The 23158-nt window shown below is 40.9% G+C and overlaps 1 protein-coding gene across 2 annotated transcripts; it reads right to left on the reverse strand.

Moving 5' to 3' along the window:
- Positions 1-602: 602 nt before the first annotated feature.
- thbs1b (thrombospondin 1b) lies at positions 603-22675 on the reverse strand. 2 transcript variants are annotated; one of them, XM_037244637.1, is made up of 23 exons: positions 22566-22675; positions 8892-8974; positions 8214-8773; positions 7884-7959; positions 7595-7672; positions 7420-7529; positions 7217-7342; positions 6847-6943; positions 5941-6114; positions 5698-5874; positions 5440-5613; positions 5243-5370; positions 4724-4876; positions 4439-4657; positions 4270-4377; positions 3806-3965; positions 3629-3747; positions 2917-3151; positions 2626-2853; positions 2294-2565; positions 2120-2217; positions 1913-2052; positions 603-1839 (listed from the first exon to the last, which is right to left on the reverse strand). In XM_037244637.1, the coding sequence occupies exons 2-23, from the start codon at positions 8953-8955 to the stop codon at positions 1832-1834; spliced, it is 3504 nt and encodes a 1167-aa protein (XP_037100532.1). In that variant the 5' UTR covers positions 8956-8974; positions 22566-22675; the 3' UTR covers positions 603-1831. The 2 variants fall into 2 exon arrangements, with proteins under 2 accessions (XP_037100532.1, XP_037100531.1); XM_037244636.1 differs by lacking the exon at positions 22566-22675 and adding an exon at positions 9061-9293.
- Between the last annotated feature and the right edge of the window lie 483 nt (positions 22676-23158).

The raw sequence follows: 23158 nt of genomic DNA on the forward strand, positions 1-23158 counted from the left end.
TTCCCTTGGACGGCACTTGTGACAATGAACTTGCAATAGTTTGACCTTGGCCATCCCGAAGCACAAGATCAGTCTTGTCGAACGTGCTCACCTGGTTCGCTGAAGTTAAAGTGCAGAAGTGGATGTTACATTCCTCATGTGGCCTTCATCACCTCGAGACTTGACGATGCAATTCTATCTGGGTCTTACCAACACGACTTCAACAAAAAGCATACAACACCATCATGAGACTTTTAACTATTTATTATCTTGAAGTACGTTACAAAATAATCATGAATTAAAAAAAACAGCATCGGAGCATTTTTACAACTAAGAACATGTTTACAGACAAGCAAAACTAATTGTACAAAAATAATGATAATATAGATAAACAAAACCCACACCCCTCCCTCCCCCCAAAATAAAAATGGTAACGAATACAACATCCTCACCTCAGTGTGCAAACCGTTTATACAGATGGATCGGTGCCCTTTTGTACGGCAACAAATCCCGATAAATTATTTAAATAGCATTTATCTACACACGCTCATTGACCTCTTACAAACTGCTAAGAACAAAACAACAATAATTTATCTGCTAAAAACAGCACTGGACAGATACGATAAAGCAAAAATATTCTTTAATTAAAAAGAAGAAGAAGAAGAAGACATCTCCCATTTTACTGGCCTTCTTGCTGGGGTCGTTTTGGGAGCTGGTTGTTATTCAATTTACAATTCTTTCAAGGAAAAATAAATGTTTGTGTTGATCAACTGCAATGAGGTAATATTTGTACATCATTTAATTCGTTTCGCTACATGCTAAATAGTTGTATCAAAACCAAACCAGAATTATTTGCGAGATGCGAATTTGGATTTGATAAGAGCAACACATCCAGTTTCTGAAACCTGATGACTCCTAATTTTCTTACTGTTTATCAGATCGATTTTGTACTTTTTCAAAGTATTATTTTTTTTTGCCTACACTGTAGGCAAGAGTCAATAAATTACATGTATTTACATCATACCAAATTCAAACCTCAAAAGATGAAATTAATAAGTCTTGTTCTTGACATGATGGAGGGAATGCAGACTTTTTTCTTCTTTTTTTTTTTTTTTTTTTTTTACAAGATGCTCATTTTACCTGAGAGTTGTTAAACAATTCAGGACTGACACAATTCCATTTTGCATATTGTACTATGTTGATTTTTGGATAACATTTCTCCTTTTCTTGGGTTTTCATGGAGTCTTAGGTACGCACAAGCATGAACGCAAACTACAACAGATTCCTAAAATGTTACTGCTGCCATCATCTGAGTCCTCCAAAAGTATCTATGCAACCTGGTAAAGCAAATGGAATATATATATACTCAGTCTTTTCTTTGGGATGTCCATCTGGAGGGTGAGAAGGTGAGGAAGGCTGAAGAGAAAAAGCTGAGAGGATGTTAAAAAAAAAAGTTTGGAAGTGCATAGTTGTCTACGGGGAGCTCGAGTCGCACAGAAATGAATGAGGTCTTTCAGAAAGTAAGGAGAGCTGGGACAGAAAGGTGCCGGTGTCCTACAGGCAAAGGTGGGAGGGAGGGAGGGAGGGGAATATTTTCCTTTTTCTCTCCAGCTTTCCCCACTCTCGCGGAAGGGTGGAGGAGAAGGGCACTCTGATCCTCAAACGGTACTCAGCCATTTGGTTTTGGGCCCAAAGCGGCTTCACGTTACCCCTAAGGCCGCCCACATGCCCTTGCACGCATTGCACAAGAAAGCATTGTGGAGATAATTCAGTCCCTGGATTTAATGAGAGAATAAAAAAATAGTTCATACTACTAAAAGGTGCATTCCTCAGAACATCTAGCGCTGTGCGTTTATCCATCTGTGAAAAGAAAGAAAAATGAAGTATGACTTGGAGGTTCCACTGAATAATTAATGGAGACCAAAGTCCTTACCTCTACACTCATACTTGAGGTCTGAGAAGTAAACCATCTCCTGGGAGAAGACAAAAAGACCTAGCCTGCCGCCGGCATATGTTTTGTCATACATGCTACCAGAATCTGCCATGATCTTCTTTCCTTCGTACATGACAACCCTGAGTGGGAAGATGTTGGTGAGCAATGATCAAATCCATCCGACCTTCAATTTATTCATCTGCCCACCTGATAAGGCCCGTTCTTGGTCTGTGGATCAGATGCCATCTGTAGGCGGTGTAATCTTTCCATCCGACATTCTTAGGGTCATGCCAGAGGGTGCGGACCTAAAGCAGGCAAAAATAATTATTGATCTTCTAATCCTCATGAAGACATCATCAGTCACGAGAATGAACACTCTACCTGTCCTGGGGTATTCCCGGTATGCCACAGGGCATTCCTGAGATGTTCTCCTGGGCCAGTGGTGGAATTGACCACTTTGATTGACAAGCCAGAGTAGCCTTGGGCTTTTGTGGGTTTGTTGGACCAGTAGGTCTGAGTGATCTGCTTCCACATGACCACATAGAACCTGGAGCTCGACTGGTAACCAAACACAAAGCCGGCATAGTCATCATCCCTCTCGGTGTTGATGAAGAAGGTCCCACTGAAGTCCACGGCATTGAACTCATGGTATCCTACAAAAAAAGACTCAAGTTAGAGAACATTTAATGAATCATAACAATATTTCGACTTACCAACAGCAATTCCAGGGTCACAGTTGACGGTTTGAACGAGTTCTTTACCCTGGTGACGAACCACCCAGTTGGGATCGATCTGGGAAGTGCCTTTAGGGTCTAGAGGAACCATTTGGAATTTGCGGAAATCTGTCTCGCTAATGTCAAAGTTCTCTGGACACACGTCGTAGATATCTGGAACATTGTCTTGGTCAAAATCGTCTTTACACGCATCTCCACGGCCATCACCTGCAAAAAGAAAACGATTGGGTATGCAGATTCGATTTCAATCCCCAATTTCATCGTCCTCACCATCTGAGTCAAGCTGGTCGGGATTATGTGCCAGTCTGCAATTGTCCTTGTCATCCGGGATGCCGTCGTTGTCGTCGTCGTGGTCACATGCGTCTCCTTTGCCGTCCTTGTCGTGATCAGCCTGATTAGCATTGGGGATGTACGGGCAGTTGTCCAGATTGTTCTGGTGTCCGTCCTCATCAATATCCTGGTTGCTGTCACACTTATCTCCCACACGATCATCATCTGAATCCACCTGCAATGCAAAACGATCGAATGAGAGATTAGGATTGCCGGGATAAAAAGTATGTCTTCAAAATTTCTGCTTGAGGATAATTTGGGTAAATTGCGTTTTTACTCCATGTCTAGACTTGCCTTTTAAAATTCCGAAAAGTGGAAATTTTCAAACACCCTTGTCCGTTGCATTCCTTCTTCCCAGTGTAGCATAGCACAGGTGCATTGAGCTATAATATCCCGCTGAGGGCCTCTTTTTTTTTTAACATCAATGGCCCATTGAAAAGACCCCTGACTCCCGCCACGCCCTTTTGAACGGATGTGCCCTTAAGCTCTACGTGACCATCTAGTGTCTCGCTCTCTTTTTTTCAAACGCTCTCACCCTGTCTGGCGTGTGAATCTCTCGCAATCCAAAGCATGCTGAGCTAAGACGAAAGAATTTTTATTGTTGTTGCTGGGTGAGCTGGAAGGAAAAGAGGAAGGAGGAGTCCACACATACCTGATCGGGATTATGTTCCAGAGGGCAGTTATCGCACATATCTCCCACCCCGTCCAAATCTGTGTCTCTCTGGTCCACATTGTACACATAGGGACAGTTGTCCTTTTCGTTAAGTATGCCTGGAGAATGAACAGAAAGCGTTATTCCGAAAATCCCGCTTGGATGAGTCCTTCTTACCATCTCCATCTATGTCCACGGCGCAGGCGTCTCCTTCTCCGTTGTTGTCCGTGTCGGTTTGGTCGGGGTTGCTATTATAAGGGCAGTTGTCACAACGATCGCCGACGTCGTCGCGGTCGTAGTCGTACTGCCTCGGGTTGAAGATGAACGGACAGTTGTCCTGTGTGGGTGATAAAGAGATGTTTTTATGGGTATGTATTCAGGTGCAGGTTCTCGCCATCTGCACTTCAGACTGACTGAGTGCATCTATTTAGAAGGAAGGAGGTCCATGGAATGAAAAGGTGCTTTATTTTTAGGTCACTTGGAATTTGCGCACAGTCGAGTCCCTTCAGACTCGTACCTCAGTGATAGAATTTGAGTTTTTGGCCAGGGAAAACATTTGCTTTCCCCTCCGAGCCCCGCCTTCTATCCATTGCACATGAATGATGAACATAAAAACCGTAGTCAGTTGCACCGCTACTCACTCTGTCATCAGGAATGCCATCGTTGTCATCATCAATGTCACAAGCATCTCCAATGCCGTCCTTATCGTAATCTTCTTGTCCAGAGTTGGGCAGGTTGGGGCAGTTGTCCTGGATTCACAGAACGATCAGCTACCTATGCAAAAATATTGTTTGATAACTTTCTACTTACCTTTTTGCAGTGGTAGGTGGCATTCTCCACACAAACCAAGTCAGCATTGGGCCAACCGTCCAGATCGGTGTCTTCTCCACATATGTGTCCATTGCCAGCATAGCCTGGTTTGCACTCGCATCGGAACATCGGTTCCGAGAAATGCCCGAGGTAGTTACAGCGTGCGTGCTTGTTACAGTTGTGGCTTCCATCCAGGCATGGGTTTCGAGGAGAGCATACCTGTAAAAGGGAGTCATGGTTGCAAAGTCGAAATCTACGTCCTGTCGATTTTTTTTTTGTACATACCTGTTTGGTAGCAGCAGCTTGCTCCACACCTTTACCAAATGGTTGAGGTCCTGAGTAACGCGGTGGGCAGGGAAGACAATTGTAGCCGGGATTTGTGTTCTCACAGCGGTGCACACCGTTGAACTCGAAGCAAGCATCGGGAACTTCCTTGCACTGTTTTGTTGATTGTTGAAATATAAGTGACAGCAGATGCAAGCAGCTAAGAAGTACCGTATTTTCCGCACTATAAGGCGCACCTAAAAACCTCCAATTTTCTCAAGTGCGCCTTATAATCCGGTGCGCCTTATATATGGATTCGTGGATGAGGACTAACTTATTAAAGTAAGCTATACATGTTTATTTTGTGTGTTGTGTGATATTAACGTTTGAGCAACGTCGAGTTATTTATTCTATGCGCCTTATAATCCGGTGCGCCTTATATATGGACAACGTTTTAAAATGGGCCATTCATTGAAGGTGCGCCTTATAATCCGGTGCGCCTTATAGTGCGGAAAATACGGTATTTGGTGAAATGTTTACCTCATCAAGGTCTTTACATTTGATTCCATTGCCGGTATAACCGACGGGACATTTTCCACACTTCCAGGAGCCGTCAGGGTAACTGGTGCACTTGGCCCCAGCGAAACAAGGATTTGATAGGCATCCATCTGGAAACAAAGATCAAGGTTGGATACGTATAACTGGGTATGTTTTGGTCTAAAGATCCAGTTCCTCACCAATTGGACATGTTTGCTTGTTGCACGTCTGAGTTTCTTTCCCGTCACCAACGCAGTCTTTGCCGTTGTATTGTGGCGCGGGGTCATTGCATAGGCGTTTACGAATTTGCGCTCCGCCTCCACATGTAACGGTGCACGTATCCCACGGCGACCAGGGTCCCCAGTTGCCGTTAACTGATGAACACAAGGAAGAAAGGTTTGATTTGCTTTTGTTGTTCGAGAAATGAGCTTACAAGTACGAGGAGATTCGAAACTGACTCGGGCATGAAGACTTTTGACACTTTTCCGTTTGGCGACCTTCTCCCACACAGTCCTTGCCTCCAAGTTGGGGGGTTGGGGAATTGCAGAGACGGATTCGAGTGATGACACCGGCCCCGCAGGTAACCGAGCACGAGGACCACGGTGACCAATGGCTCCAGCTGCCATCCTGCTCGACTGAGCATCCAAGAAAAAGCAGATATTAGAAACCAAAGTTGGTATCACATTTCGGGTCCAACTTACAGCGCTTATCACACTCCTGGAGGTAGCAATCCCGAGTCTGCACGGAGGTGCCCTCGCAGTTATTATTGATACGATCACAAGATCGTCCACGCTGCTGGATGCCCCGCCCACATGACACGGAACAATGGGTCCATTCAGACCACGGCGACCAGCCGTCCTCTGCATAGTCGCTCGCTGAGAAGGAGGGAGACGGCAAGACACAATGAAAGAGGTAGCAGAGAATGTGGCATCCCCCAACATAACACCCTCAAGCTTCAATGAGCACAGAAAATCAGAGACTAGTGGCCGAGATCCACATAAATGTTTATTCTGGTTTTTCGGCACAGGTATGACTAACATGTCACTCATGTGGATGAGGTCTTTACCAAACAGTCAATTTTCTTTCCCCCACTTGAAGCAATTTGGTTAAATTGCAGCCATCTCAACTTTAAGAATTCAAAGATGTTTTTGGAACACAAAGCACCAATGTTCCAAACACATAAGTACCCCTTTTATTTTTTCCAACATGAGCGCACTTAAGTCATCTCTAAAATTAACATACTTTCTCTTGAACAGAAAGCTTTACATGTGGGGGAAATATTTGTGGTTTTTATATGGGAAATTACACAGAATTTCTTTAGGGAATGACTAGAGCTGTGTTTCAATGACTACCCCTTCCAGATTTTAGCTGACACAGCATTTATAGTACTGCACGGCATGTTTGTGCAGCTGTAATTAAAATGTACAGTGGACCCTATCATGGTTTGTTTGTATTTACCAAAATAATTATAGGAAATAAATTGTTGCATTATAAAAAAAAAAAAAAAAAATTCTTGAGGTTTGCTGAGGTATTTCAAATTATATTTATGATGCGTATTGTATCGTTAAATTCGTTTTGAATATAATTACGGATGAAAAAATGCTTACGTGTTCCACAGCGTGGGCAACACTCTCCATCTGGAACAGTTGCGTTAGCACACGGAATTAGGGGACATGAGATCTTGCGACACACTGTTGCCGAGTTCTGCAATAAAAAAACTGTTGTTTATGTTTTGCACCACAAAGATTTTTTTTTAAATGTCACTAAAGGGACAATGAAGTCTTGTTGCATAACCGAGTGATTTTGATCCATTTCCGTGCAACAAAATCCTCTTGGAATAATTTCCCAAATCTGGCATGCCAGAATAAAATCCAGGTGTGTGTCTGCAAATGTAGACCCCTGCTGGCACCAGTCACTCTACTGGTGGGAATGAAGCCAAACCCCCTCATAAAAAGAAACTGGTTTAAGATGGCATACCTGACAAGTGCACTCGGTGCAGTCGTCGACGGTCCACTCGTCTCTATTTTTGTGCACGATGCCGTTATGGATGCAGACTCCGCTATGGATGCCGATGCGAGTTTTAATCAGCTTGTTCTCGTTTGTCTGCAAGACAAACATATTGTAAGTGAATAAAAAGCACAATTAAATGCTTCTTTTTGCTAAATGTGTTTCCTGCTCACCAGTTTGCGGAGCTCAATGGACAGCTCCTTCACCACCACACCAAGACCCTTAAGCTCCTTGAACATGCTGACCAGGTCCTCACAGGAGAAGCCACAGACCATCTGCAGATCTTCAAGACAGAAAAAAAAAATCATGTTTCCTTCCTTTTTAGTATCCACATGAGAGATTCCTCACCTTTGGTTTTATGACCAGTGTACTCCGTCCTGATAGCTGAGGAGCCGTTAAGATTCTCGATGATCATTGAATCTGGCGCTGGAGGTAGAGCAAAACCACACATCACATGAAATAAGTGCTCCTACAACTCAAGCTTGATGATTTATTTTCACTACACAGCTAAGGACACCCCGGGGAATTGTTTTTATGCAGCCAAATATTATATTAGGGCAAATGATAGCGTTGAGGATGACATAAAGCAGACAGGACGTGAGAGGGAGGATAAACATACTGGTGATAAATTACTCACAACTTTGGCATCCCTTGTTGCGGAGGATGGCGTCCAAGCTTGTTCCAAAAACGAAGCGCACGTTTTGAAGGACCCCCTGCAAACACGAGAGTGGAAGTTAAGCTATAAAATGTTGCGCAACTGCATTTTTATTTATCAATCATTATAGTCTCGTTTGCATATTTATGAGACGCTTTTTTTTTTTTAGCCTACTTTTCATGCATGCATTATTACACGAGGATAAATTCCGTCCGTATGCGTATTTTTGCGCACTTGGAACACTTTTACGCACGTGGATAAGAACATTTCTTTACTCTTTTCCCGTTTTTTTTTTTAGTGTGTCGTATTCACCATGAAACGATCCTTCACGGCACCTTTCCCGATCCTGAGTTGCGCACTTGCAGGCGTCTCCTGGGTCAGGATGCTCTGGATCGGCGCGTCCAGCTCGGCGTTGTTGACCTCCTCGCATCCTGCGTAAAGTTGAGCCCGGTCCTCCTGCACAAACAGCGTGATGTTCTTCCAATGGCCAGTGGCGAGATCCGCATCTTCGATGGAGACCAAATGCTGCTTCTTCTCGGTGGAGAAAACAATGTCCAAAGTGTTCGCCTTCCCATTGGACACGATTTCAAATACTGGACCGGAACCGTCCTTCTTCTCTATGGTCAGGAGGCTACCCCGGGTGCGTTTGGCTTGCTTGAAGTTGAGTAGCAAGAGGAAGCCCCTCTCGGCGTGGATGGAGTCGATCAGGTCCCGGAGGGCGCGCTCGGGGACCGGGGGGATCAGGTCCGGGTTGAGGATCTTGTAGGCGGGGCTGTACGGATCGTCTCCTTTCACCTGATTCACTCCGTGGTTCTTCTTAGGGACTTGGACCAACTCGAACAAGTCGTACACGCTGTTGTCTTCTCCACTCTCTGTGATTGTATAATTTGAAATTGCGCTCAATATATTTATTATTTGCTTTTCTTTACAACAGGAAAAAAAACCTCTTAACAAACATCAAGTAATAAATTTCACGTTCAAATGGATCACCTGCTATTCTGGCCGCTTCACAAGTCCAAAGCATCAATAACAAAAATATCCCCGTCAGCTTCATGATGAGACAACTTAACTACCTAGGACAAAAATAATCAAATAAAATGATAAATTTACTATCAAAGTTCATGCAAACATTGTTCCACCCAATCAAATATTTACTCACCTGTTTAGAAAAAATCCAAAGAATCGATAAAAATTAGAGGGGGAAATTACAAAAATAATAAAAATCCGGAAATAATCCTTAGGAATTGGTATGTAGGCCTAATATTTTGGGGGAAAATAAAACAAAAGGTCCACTGGACATCAGCAACATTGAGACATTTTATGGAGAAAAATGAGTCCTGAATGTGATCAGTCGCAATAAAAAGCCCCTTATAAGCTGAAGGGGGACAAAGTGCTATTTAAATAGTTTAATGCCATTCCCAACAAGTGGCCTCGTCCAATCAGGGGTGAGAAAAGAAGGGTCGAGTTTATCATCCATCGGAGAGAGAGAGAGAGAGCGAGAGAGAGAGGGAGAGGGAGAGGGAGAGAGAGAGAGAGAGAGATATTTATTACAAATTCCCATAACGAAAAATGCTATTTAAGTGTTTTATCAATGTGTTTACATTATTGTGCCTGCAGTTGCACTCATTCAATTAATAGACAGTATGTGGTATTAAGTTAAATTCTAACATTAAATATTGATTCTAATTATGCCTGATTAAGCTATTAAGTTATATTCTAACATTAAATATTAATTTTTATTATGCCTGATTCATAAAGCCAGTGTGTTGTGATTTGTAGGCCGTATACAGAAAAGTGATCACAAACAGGTACTATTAACTGGACAGCAATAAATGCATGCAGTTCCGTTTTGAACCGCCAGGAGTCGACAAAACACAGTAACCTGAGGTAATGGTTAAATTGAGGTGTCTGGGTGCAAACTAAAGTGCAGGGCACGAGTGTACTCTTCGACTAAGTGTACTGAATGACAACTGAGAGATTTTCACTGCTTGTTGACAACTTGAAAGAAATCAAACGACTGAGTGAGTAATCTATCCACACGTCACATCAAAAAAGATTATGGTGCACAAGGTGCGCATAAAAGCACCTGAACGTTGCGCATGCACTTAAATGCACTCATGACTCGGCATGATACTTTTTACAAGAGACATGAAATGCAACGGGCTGACTCTGCAACTCAAATATGTCTAGGAATGTATCTTCAGTCTATTATCAGGTCACGGCGCACCAGCTTCTTTTTATAGGCTTCCATGGACAATGTCATTTACATTCCAGAGGAAATAGACATGATGGTGTTCCCAAACATATGCCCAGAGGTTGTTTTGATTTAATTTGTGAGTTTGCATTAAAAAACAACAACTTTAAAACGCTGTTTCCATTTTAGATTTTTTTTTTTTTAAAAGAAACATTAAAAACAATCATTGGCTTTGCATGCAATATTGCCGTAAAACTTGAAGCTTTGACTATAGGCCAAGTGATGTAAAAAAAGAAAAGAAAAAAATATCAATGGTGAGGTTAAGTTGAGGCCAAAATTTATTGACTTGAAAGAATGAAAACCATCAAATGTATCACTGCTTCTTTAAATATGGAGAACTATTATGGACCCAATAAATTACAACATCGGACACTTTAAGAACCCCAAATTTTGTTTTTTGTTCGACATGAATATAATTTATTGAGAATTTCAAACATCCTTTTACAGCTCTGCGTACATTCCTTGGATAAACCAACACAAACTGTGGTGACCCAGCAATAAACTGTTGTCAGCTGACCTTATTTGGAGACATAGAAAGGTCACCTGCCACATACCCATTCCCGGCATACCTTTGCAACATTCATAAATATCAAGGGAGCATTTTTCTTCATACCATATGGCCAGTTGAGTCACGCAATGCAAAGACTCCTTCGTAATCAGTCGGAGAAATATTAGATCTTTATGAAACATAATTCTTGGAACCGCGCAAGAGCCCCGAACCATTTTCTAATAACATCACTGTTGTCTTGTTGCATTAACAACACGTCTAAGAAGATCTCTGGTGACCCTGTCATGGTCACCAGGTTAGGAGGTTGGGAGTGAGAGGACCTTTCAGGACCTATTTAGCGCATGAGTGAGCAACTGACGGTTCAATAGAGCCTCCAACCAGGGAGGGGCTCCCTCATCAGACATTGACATTGCTCCCTGTTGTCAATCTTCATATATGGGAACATTAGGATGTCATCAAAAGCACTTCCCAAATAAATTTTTATATTAAATAATTCTAATTTGCTATCTGCGCCTTTCAATTGGCATTTGTGGGCTAAAGAAATTAGAAAGGGGGTGGCTGAGGTCCTCATAACAAACAAAACTAACAAAAAACAAAGATGAAACATTTTGGATTCAATACTAAAGATAAAATGCTAAACAAACCAGACACAAACATTAACCTGCTTAGCTGCCCAGACTGACCTAAAAAAACAAAACAAACAAAAAAGTGGGCAACCCAAATATCCCATCCATCAATTTTCTGGGTCGCTTGTCCTCATTAGGGTCACGAGTATCGAGTATCACAAGCTGTCATTTGCATTCCTTAGTATCAGCAAGTTGTTTATTTTGGCCAAAAAGTGGGTTATTTTAAAACATACCAACAGCAGAGTGATAAATACCTCCCAGGCTATCTAGTTTAGTACCTCCTCTCGAGTCCCACTTGACAAAAAGCAGATTTGCACTAACGCTGGTGTTGATGGAGTTGCTGAGCAACGATGCGATGCAGGACACTCGAGGGTAACACAGGGAGCTGTTTCAGGGTTATGACCACAAACTAAAGACTAGAGCCAAAAGAGAAGCTCTTAGATGTTGATATGCACACAGTCGGCCATTGTATTGTGTCAAGGACGTTGCATAAACTTTGGCAAAACCGCAATCAAACAAATGTAAAGGTGACGTGCAAAGTTATAAAAACATTGTGTGGTAATTGTATTTCATAATAAGGGCTTCAAAATCAATTTAATGCAACGCTGATTTGAAATAATCTGTTGTCGCCATGGCGACGTCAGGTAATCACCATTAGAGTTGGCTTTGTTGTTGGAGCCTATCACAGCAAAAAAAAGTATTGATTAACATCTACAAGGTTCTTAGCGATATAATATGTAAATATGATACACAACTTTATCTGCCCTCGTTATTGCTATAATCTGAAGTGGAGCCTCGCTGAGATTAAACACTGAATGTCCTTCGATGTTTTTGTTGCTGATAAAACAGAGATGTTGATTGTTGGCGCCGCCAGACACCGGCGCTTAAATAAGGAAAACACTCTGAGTCTTGATAAATATGCTGTTAACCAAAGTGACTGGACAAAAAATAAAAATAAATATAAAACTAAAAATTAAATTAAAAATAAATTAAATTTAAATTGGATTAATTAAAACCACATTCACTGATAACAACATGAAAAAAAAAAAATCCAAACGCTCAACTGATTGCAAGTTGAGGTTGGAAGCCACAACCTCTGACTGCTTGGCTGATGTGCTAACCGCACGTGCCGCCATGTTGTCCAAAAGAGACAAACAGTGACTGCAATTTCTGGAACTCTTATGTTGGATACTTCCCATGTTAATTGATGAAAATATGTGGATTTACTGGAAATTGGGGCAAGGGGGAGGTTATACAATTTGTTATCTGGTTTGGCTGATGATATGAAACAACCAATATAATGATAAAAAAAAAAAAAACGCAATTGAAGACTTGCTAATTCCATTCAATTTTTTATTGTTCTTCAGCAAAGTGACTGAACAATTGTTTTTATCTTCTACCGTTCTTTCCGTGCTTTTAACGTGGTTAAGGTGGAATGAGGAAATAAGATTTAATCAAAAACTTGGACTGTGGTAGTGAATATCTGAAGAGTGTTGAGTGTCCCTGACATGAGAACACAGGATGATGTGTTTGGAAAGAGCAAAGCCTGAAATGTTGCCTACGAGCGCTGTTTGCTCTCCTTTAATCTGCGTCTTTTTTTTTTTTTTTTCCGTGGAGATGTCAAAATAAACAAACCGCAATCTTCTTCCTCAAGGAGAAACTGGAAAAGTTCTGTCCTTGTAGGGATGGCGTGAAGTCCCTCAATTGAATCCAAAACATGTGTTCACATCGTGAGATGGACGGTTTTACTCCATTACAAATGGCAGTTGAAAATCTTTTTTTTTTCTGCTTGGCTTGTTTTGTGATAAGAACAGCCGGATTTCCGACATTAGGTAATCAAATCGTTTATTTGGGTGTGCGGCAGTGTTTTTTCCTGACTGTCACGGCCTTAAACTGCTTGTTGGACCTTAGGGCGGGAAAAGCGATACATTTTTTACAATAACTCAGACTTTGATTTAATATTTTTTATTTATATTTATGGTTAACGCTTAGACTGTCACTGACAAAATGTGTTTTTTTAAAATATTTTTTTTGCATCTCTTTGCATTTAAGGTGCTTTGTAGCTCACACACTTGCAATACGTCCACAGGTACCGTATTTTCCGCACTATAAGGCGCCCCTAAAAACCTCTAATTTTCTCAAAAGCCGACAGTGCGCCTTATAATCAGGTGCGCCTTATATATGGACCAATATTGAGCCACTACAGCAGGCGTGTCCAAATTCCGGCCCGCGGGCCAAATGTATACATCTTATATATGGACAAAGTTTTCAAATGGGCCATTCATTGAAGGTGCGCCTTATAATCCGGTGCGCCTTATATATGGACAAATTTTTAAAATGGGCCATTCATTGAAAGTGCGCTTTATAATCCGGTGTGCCTTATAGTGCGGAAAATACGGTAGTTGATGAATTTTTGCCATTTTGTTGCCTAAGTAGCACCACGTGTTGCACATGTGCTCCAGCTGTTCTGTGCACGCCATATCATGGAGGTGTTTGCTTCTGTTTTGAAACATTCCATCATCATGAAATAATTGGAGTATCAACCTCGAAATCACGCCTGGATAGTTTCCGTCTGTGACGAAGGTGATGCAGTGATAATCCCATAATGTTGCTATGGTGACAAAATAGGCTGAAATGATTGATGAGTAGAATGAATTTGGAAGTATTTTCAGATCAGGCATCTTGTTTTGTTGGCGGAACTACAAAAAGCTTCTTGAAAGATGCTGAACATGCAGACAAACAATGGACGGAAAAAAATCATCAGATGCTATCGGAGGGAGTCGGAAAGGAAATGGCACGCCACTTAACGCACCCCTTGGGTGTGTTCTGGATGGGAGCAAGAATGTGAAGAATGTCGGATCGGACATCTCAGCAAGACGCTTTCATGGTAGAGACCCGTGGATTGATGTAAAGTTAATATTTGGACTTTGTTTTTCCTCTGAAGTGTGAAGCAATTTTAAAAATTCAATAACTTGGAGCTTTTGGACAAAAAGGAACTGCACCAAGCATTTTGTTGAGTATTATTTTGATCACCTGAACAAATATTGCCTTGTTTTCTTTTTTTTTTGGTTTCCTGTTTCTTTTTGTGAAGCAAGCACGTTGCCCACGCAAGCACAGTGCTCACGTTGCATGCCCTGTGAGTGAGCATTTTGATTCACGCTGAGGCATATTTTGCACAGTTAATTTAGCGGGAATAAGAAACAGCTCGGCATCAATTTTCTTTCAATGGCACGTCTGGGTTTGTAGTTTTGCCCATAATTGGGCATCACATTTATGCTGTGAGGACATTGGAGCATCACGTGGAAGAAGAATATTTATTGTTATAAATAGACGCATATTCATAAAATGATGTATGGCAATGCCTGACTCAGCAATTTTGGGAAAGTTTGATAATTATTCCCCACACCTTAATCAAAACATAACTGGGAGGATATTGCGTCATCTCAAAAGATGAAACGTATGTATTGCATACAGTCACATTTTGAGTATGATTTGACTCATAATTTGATTATTATTTTGTTTCTTCGAGATGTAGCATTGGTGATTTCATGTTTGTTTTTTTTTCTGAGCAACGGTATAACGTAAACATCAAAAGAAACTTTCCAAACAATTTGAAAATGGATGTTAAATTGCACCTCATGTTTTTATGAGCTCACTTTGGGCTTGATTCGGTTTGACTAATTTGGAAATATTAGAAGTTGTTTGGAAATGTTCTTGTTTTACTCATTCCCTCTTGGATTTCCACAATGTTGGGGATTATTAGCTCCCAGAATCCTTAGTTACCCCCAAACTGTCTGGACGTCTGTGATCAAGCGCTACAACGACAGCTTCTGCCGTGATTCATTTAATATGGGCTTCTTGCAGAGTTGTGGCCGCTGCAGTCTTTCAAATTGTCACCACTAATAATAGCGGATGAGCCCACTTTTATGGCGGTGTTTGCGTTAAAATTACAGCTTGCGTGCCGCTATAGTGTTGGCTCGTGGATCCAGAGGACGGTGGGGAACCACAGCTCCTCGGGAAATATTATGTGCAAACATATCAATTTCTGGGTTAAATATAATATTTGGATGTGTCTTTTCCTTTTTACTGACATGTTGCGCGAGATGTATCATTTTCTATTTAGGTGGTCACGAGTAGATTTCCAGCTGCAAAAAAAAAAAGACATTTTTGCTTGCATACTTTGGAGGGTTCTTCCCAACCTGAACCAGACTTGAACCAGGTTCTTGTTTCATTCTCCTCAAAACATCTGAAGCTGATTCAAACAACGTTGTGGTCAGTTCATTAAGACCAGAAGACACTATCAGCATCCCAATTTCTTTTCACTCTGAATCCCTCCGATGACTTGCCACCAATTCCTCCTCCCCTTGTGAAAGCAGCATTGTGTGTGTGACTTTTTTCTCAGCACATTAAAGTGGTCTGAGGGAAACAATCTTAATGTGGCTGATACCGTGCCATCAGCCTATTTGCCGTGTGTTCTCAATAACAGGAAGTCAGGAGAAATGAGTTCTCCCATAATTACAACATGCTTGTTTTCCCTTCCTCTCCATATAATGTTCTTGGGGGTAAACTCGCCTCAAAGGACGGAATGTTAAATCTCATATCAGAAAAGGGCTTCCATAATAAAACGGCACTAGTTTAATAAACTTCTAATATTCCAGGTATATGGATATAAACAAAGGAGTGATATTTGCTTTTGGGGATCTGTGATAGCATCAAGAGCAACATAAATTAAATATTAACAATAAAGGTTGTCGATGCATCGTTAGTTGTCTTGCGTCGTTAATTTAGTATCTCATCGCCTGACCTTCTTAGCAAGAAATGGACAACTATGAGCAGTTGAGGATTATATCTTGAACACAGACAGATGTTCTTCTGTGCTGTGAGCTATTTTCCACATTTAATTTCATTTTTAACCGCAATTACAATTTCACAAAGTGGAGGGCAACATTAAGACACAGACAGTCTGTGAGCAATAAACGGGTTATTCATATACCAAAGCCATACAATAACAAAACAAAAATGAAAGAAAATGTAATTGGTGGATTTCAATGGCCTGATCTGCGCCTCCCCACTCTCATGTTTGAACTTTTATATAATGATTACATAATGTAATATACAGCAAGTATTTTGCAAGAGTTTATATATCGTAAATTGCAACTCGTATGATGGATTTGACTTCCCAGGGACAGAGGTCTTGGAATTTCATTTATTTCTACTCCCATGGTGGTGGGCTTTTGATCCCACTTTGAGTTTTATGCAAGAATACAGTTTACCTTTGATTCAACTTGAATATCTTCATCAAGGGAGCTTTTACTTTCACACATCTCAAATGTGACACTCTTTCACTTACAATTCATTCACGCTTGCATGCATCATTAAAGCGCTTAGTGGCCGACCCGAGGAGACCGAGCAGGAGAAAGAGTCTGTTGTAGAGCAGACGGCTATAAAAGAAAGCAAAAAGAATTAGTGTGTGATTGGCGGTGAGAAATCCCACTGAAGTATGAGAAGTGGGATTAGAAAGTGAATATAGCGATGACCACCATGTTGCCCAGCTAGACGCTGTAATTACACACGTTGTGACTGATGCCATGATTACTCAAGAGGAAGGAGATACTGACAGTAATAGTTGGGAAAATATGAACTACAATGACAGGCTGTGGTCATCACTTTCATCACTTTCCTCGAGATTATTTCAGCATCAAATTTGAAGTCATTATATAAAGGTACAGAAATTGCTATGTTGAAGCCACTGTGGCTGGAATAACACACAATTCCGATCTTCATGAGAGATTATCCTTTTTATAGATGTCACATTTTCAAGAACTCCCCCAAAAAATTCGGATTGTCTTAAAACCGGAGGTTTTATTTGAAGATGTTTGAAATGACATAGAAAAGCAAAGCTTTGATTTCGCAGCGTTGTTGCCGTGGCGACGCACTGTTTACCGTGTATAATTATTTATGTGATTTAATTTGATATGTTTTTGTAAAGCACTTTGTTATGGCAAATGCTGTCGTGAAAACGTTAAATAAAAGATGTTCTTGTATTTTATTGCATCGTAGTGTGCCAATGGAATTTCCTTAAATCGAAATTTTGCACAGACGATTGGGTTCAAAAGAAATCATGCAGGCAGTGAACTTTCACAAAATGAGGCAGCCTGATCACTGTTGCGTAAGAGACCAGAATTAGTCGATGTGGGGGGTCGTGTTATCAATTAACAAAGCCACGCAGGCTCATTCCAAATCCCTCTACAACACTTTTTCTGGAAGCAGTGCAGGTCTGTTGGCTTCCGTGTTGCTTTGATACGAAGATTACGGTATGAGAGCAGCTTTTATGGTTGATGTCCTCCGAGGTAGCCAAAGAACTTGCCTGTGTCCGTTTAAATGTGCCAAAGAGGGTCATTGTTTCCTTATAATCCAGCTACAAGATTAAATCATGAGCCGGGAGAGAAAATCATTTAAGGATTCTCAAATTATTTTGTTAGGTTTGAATTCGATTTTTTTCACGAAACTTACTTCCATATGCACAATCAAAAGATTTTATCTTGCAGTCTTCTCAAATGAACGCTAAGAAAACCCATTTAGCTAATGATGCACAATATAAACTTGTAACATCCTGTTAGTATTTCCAGACTATTTAAATTACATTCCCAGACCGTGACAGTCTTTTGTTCCATCTGCACCCTCTGTTTCTTTTAATATTCAAATTTGACAAAAACATTTAGTGGCGATCGCTAAACTTTCATTGGTGGAAATATGATAATTTCCCAGACCCTTTTGACGCCTCTATTTGCTGAAGCTGAATTGCATAATATTCGAAAACATCCGCCATGTTTGTTCGAACCATGTCCGACTCCACTGGAAACATCAACACTTCGAGAAATTTATTTTGCCCTATCCCTCAAATTGGATTGATTCTTCCTGAAAGCAACCATGGTGGACAAAAGGGCGTTTGTGTCCAAAAAATGTTTGTGTTCAAGGGCACCGTGCTGCCAATAATGAGAATTGTGTTTACCTACATTTTAAATTATCATTATTATTATTATTATCATTATGATTATATTTTGTCAAAGGGACAGTGTGGGTCAACCTAATCCATTTCATTTGGAGAATTTTTTTTTTTTATAATTTTGGGAATGTTTTTGCTGTCAGATTTCTGTTCTTGGAAATTAATTTCTTGCTTCTGCGTCTTATGATCCTTCTGAACCTTATAACTCTTGAGTCAGTTTTGAACTTGCTGATGGGATTTGCGCTGCCGGAGTTCACTTGGGTTAGCTTCCATCACATCTGGCGTCGAGCACTCGGACACACTGAGCAGGCGGCAAGTGTGAGATAAGGCAAATAAAAGTCGACAGAACAAATCACAGCGGCCTTCCGTTAGGTTGCGCTCGAGCAAATTGTGATGGAATGTGTGCTTTTCAGCACTCCCAGTGCGATTGCATCGAAACCAAAACAGATCCCGGCGTTCCGGCTGTTACTGAGCAGTGGCCCTGCTCCCCCCCCCTCCCTCCTGTTCACATAATAATTAAGAGAATGCTGTGGAAGGTTCATTTGGGTCAGTGTATAATGAGCTACTTCAGAAATGCTTTATGAGTACAATGAGATTTCTCAATTTAAATGATGAATATAATGAATGATTCACAGAAAATATGACCAACAATGATGATTGAATGAAATGTATTTAATGGTATTTCAAGGTATATGGTAAAAATAAAAACTAGTACAACTCATTCAGTATTCCACATGCATAAATATATTGACGTGCTAAATGTTTTGCAATCTACCTCCAGTTTCAAATTCAAGCAGGAAGAAGCACGAGTTCCAGGGATTATCCGAGATCATCTTGAGTGCGGAAGAGAAAGTATACAAGTTAAACTGCAGCCGCAAAGAACATTGTAAGAAATACATCATCGTAAATACTTGCATTTACTTCTTCATAATATTTAAAACAATTTATTTTAATTCTTTCCGCAGCTGATTATGTTCAATATGTTTTAGATGTAAAAGGTTCCCCATAATCAAGGTCGTTGTACGTTTATCATTATTGTAAAAAAAAAAAAATCTTTTACAGAAGGACTTTATGAGTAGGAAGTCAGTACTTGCCGTGCGGACTGGACTGATTTAAAAACAGAGACCATCAAAGCCTTTAGGTGTCCAGCCAGCCAAGGTAAGACGATTTGAAGATAATTGTTATGTAATCCATACTGTTTGGACGTTACATAACCACGCCAAGATTTGGAGGACACACCTCTGAGATGAACCAGATGTCGGCGCATTTATTCAGGCAACACACTGGATTCATTGAGCTCTAAGGAGGTCCCACATATCCTGTCCACAGGGACTTTGCTTGTGTGCCGGTGCGGTTTGGACTTCTGCGTAGCGCTAGAGACATTTCTCGGATTCGCCGACTGAGTGCATTTTGTAATGTCAATTTTTTTTTTTAGCAGATTAAAACAACGTCAACCCATAATTGGATATGAATCAACCATCCATTTACTACTTAGCAACGTTTTTGTGATTCATTTTCTATATTCAAATTTATATATCAATAGTACGCTTCATACTTACCGTATTTTCCGCTATAAGGCGCACTGGATTATAAACCGCACCTTCAATGAATGGCCCATTTTAAAACTTTGTCCATATATAAGATATATACATTTGGCCCGCGGGCCGGACTTTGGACACGCCTGCTGTAGTGGCTCAATATTGGTCCGTATATAAGGCGCACCTGATTATAAGGCGCACTGTCGGCTTTTGAGAAAATTGGAGGTTTTTAGTTGCGCCTTATAGTGCGGAAAATACGGTACTTACGTCCATTTTATGGACGCACAAATTACTTATCGGAATACCAGTGACCTTTCTTGGACGTATCAGCACACATTGTACCAGACAACCATTCACACTCACACCGACTGTCAGAGTCTGAAGTTCCCTGAGCTGTATCTCGGTTTCACATCGATGTGCATGTTACACTTGTCTGTTGAGCTTCCGTCCTTCACTTGTGAAAAGGACAAGACCTGTGAAGTGCTCAGCCTCGGGTAGAAATTTACTCTTTTGTGTCAATAGGGCCACCGTAGTTGTATTTTTATGAATCATGACAACAGCTGATAGCTTTAATAGTCATTTTATTTTTTTCTGATTTATTTCAACCAGCATGTATTCTCGGTGATAGAGGATAGTCATGCCCTAAATATTTGTGTTTGTATGCCAAAGTGTCGCTATTTGTTTCTAATTTGACAATAATCAGCGCATTAAAGGCTTGTTGATTGGTTCAGTTTGCTGTCGTAATGAGAGGCCGGGTGGGCAACACCGTCCACTGTCTCTTGCTAGCTCATTAGACAGTCCCTTGCAATGTTTTACCGTAAAAACTATTTGATTACGCAAATGTTGAGCCAAAGAATGAAAAGACAAAGCAGCTTGACGTCATCGGGTTCAAGCGATTAAATGGCAATTTGTACTCTGTGTACACTCTGAGATTGTACAAAACTGCCTCAGTATGCTCATGAGTGGTTTAGCGAGAATAACTGTCATTATTTATGTGTGCGCAGCCATTAAAAAGGACGTCCTAATATTGACTGTTACGTCAGCGTTCCCCCAAATAAACAACAAATGCATTCCCATCTCTCTCCTAAGAAACACTCCTCGGACTGGGCCTTGTACAAAATGGTGACTAACGAAACGTATGTGATTAATTGCGAGCAAAACCTCAAATGTCTCAGTAACGTCCATACTTGTCCGCGGATCAGGTTGTGGAACAGATCCACAGACAATAAAACTCAAGACGAGTCTTCCCCTTAAGTGTGTCTAATAGTTATATCGTCATGTCATCCTGAGACTTATTGATGCCACATCACTTGAGAATTCTGGGAAGTTAAAGCTGTTCTCTGTCTTGGTTGTCTTTCATCAGAGGAATATGCTTGGCAACCTTAAGACATTTCCAATGTCTTGATTTGAGTTAGGAAAGCTTGGAAAGCATGCCAGCCAAACGTGGAAAGTTGATTTATAGTTTTGGAATTTATTAGAAAGCTTACCAATGGGCTTTATGGCTAAGATAATAAAATAAAAAATGGACATACCGGATTTTCCGGACTATAAGGCGCACCGGACTATAAGGCGCACCATTAAAGCATCATGTCAGATTTTTAATCCAAAGCAAATCATTCTCCATTTTATCTTTTTTATTTCAACTTCAGACGCAACAAATGACTTTATAATCACAAAATAATGATCCATAGTCTTTTTGATTCATAGTCTTCAGCGGGCCACTTATGATTGATTTCATGACACAATGCTTCGGGCCAGTTTAAATTTAGGAATTTGGTCCATATATAAGGCGCACCGGACTATAAGGCGCACTGTCGGCTTTTGAGTAAATTTGAGGTTTTTGGTGCGCCTTATAGTCCGGAAATACGGTATATATAATGACTTACACACACTTACATCCGTGATTGCAGTAACTTGCCATCATCTGACACATTCCAGAATTGTTTCTCGAGCTCCACGCAACTAAGCGTCACTTAACTAAATGCGGAATGTCAACATTCATTGAACCGAAATACACCCACACGTCAGACTTCCTGTTAACAGCCCTCAAGCGTTTTCCCACTACTTCTTCCAACAAGAAAACAGCATGATTGAGAGTTTTAATAGCGTCTCCAAAAGTGTAAAATGGGATTTAAAAGAATTTATTTTTCTCTCCACTCCCACCAAGAAAGTTTCATTGTCATCTGTCAGCTCAACAGTTTGGTTGATTTTGATGAAGGATCTAAATTTGAAGCTGAGCCAATATTATTGCGAGTTAATTCCTTGACGATATCGAAAAGCAAAGATAATAGGACTGCGGTTACACTTGCGAATGGTTAAAAATAAACATTCATTTTCATTGCGAGGTTGTTTGTTACATTGGAAAATGTGTGTGTGTGTTTTCCACCAGCGTTGTGTTTGATCGCATAAACATATCGACTTCAACACATGTTCACCATGACATACACGAAACATTACACTCGGTGTGTCCTTGGGTTTCCCCAATTTGTGCGGCCTCATCTCCTCGCATCTCCACTCCGTCCCGACTGTTTACGTTTCTTTAAAACGTCTAGTGAGGTCAGGCTGAAGTTGGCTTAACTTTTTTCGTGTGGTTTCCAGTCGTCTGCACTTGGCTGCCCCTCGCTGACAAAAATGGAAAAGGTCCACACAAACCAGCTCTTGAAATTGTCAGTGACTGTCAAACAGAGACGAAACAAAGACGGCGTATCTGCTCCAAAAATGTCTCCACTTACTGTCCGAGGAATTTCCTCTCTTCACATGATGAATTTGGGAGAGAGCAGTTTCACACACGTGGGATGTTAGAGGGCGCCTGACCGAAGCTACTAAAACACATCAAAGTGGCGAGGGAAGGGAGGGACAAGACTTTCCTTGCTTACTGGGCAAATGCAGGGGGCTCTATCTTTATGAAGAATGATAAGACTGTGCAGGACCCCCCCCCTCATCTGAGTCATTACAAGTCTGCAACGTGACCTTTGTGGAATCCTTAACACATGTTGCACAGGATCGCTAATAAAACTGGTAGCATCAAAATTGAATGAACTAAAGTGAATTAAATTACCAAAGTAAACACGCTTTATTCAATACTTATTCCCAGTATGATTTTATTCTGCAAAAATGTTCAGGGAATGATATGTATGTCTTATGATGATTAATTGCAGGTCAATCCTTTATTTGTCCCGCTGTTGGGAAATTCATAACCTTCGGGTTAATATCCAAACACTGCTGTGTCATGTGAATGCTAGCAATGAAAGAAAAACAATCCAATCAAGAAATAATGAAGCAAAACAGAAGCAATATTTGGCTGCCTTGAACTGATGTCAATTTC

Source organism: Syngnathus acus, chromosome 24 (assembly GCF_901709675.1).
Source record: "Syngnathus acus chromosome 24, fSynAcu1.2, whole genome shotgun sequence".
Taxonomy (NCBI): Eukaryota; Metazoa; Chordata; class Actinopteri; order Syngnathiformes; family Syngnathidae; genus Syngnathus; species Syngnathus acus.

What these genes read in the sequence shown, in the direction of transcription:
- thbs1b (XM_037244637.1), bottom strand. Translation starts at nt 8,955, where the DNA reads ATGAAGCTGACGGGGATATTTTTGTTATTGATGCTTTGGACTTGTGAA. An exon ending in CCGTGAAGGATCGTTTCATG is followed by an intron (nt 7,960 to 8,213) that starts GTGAATACGACA and finishes TCGTGTTTGCAG; the next exon opens with GGGGTCCTTCAAAACGTGCG. An exon ending in CCAGGAGTGTGATAAGCGCT is followed by an intron (nt 5,875 to 5,940) that starts GTAAGTTGGACC and finishes TTGGATGCTCAG; the next exon opens with TCGAGCAGGATGGCAGCTGG.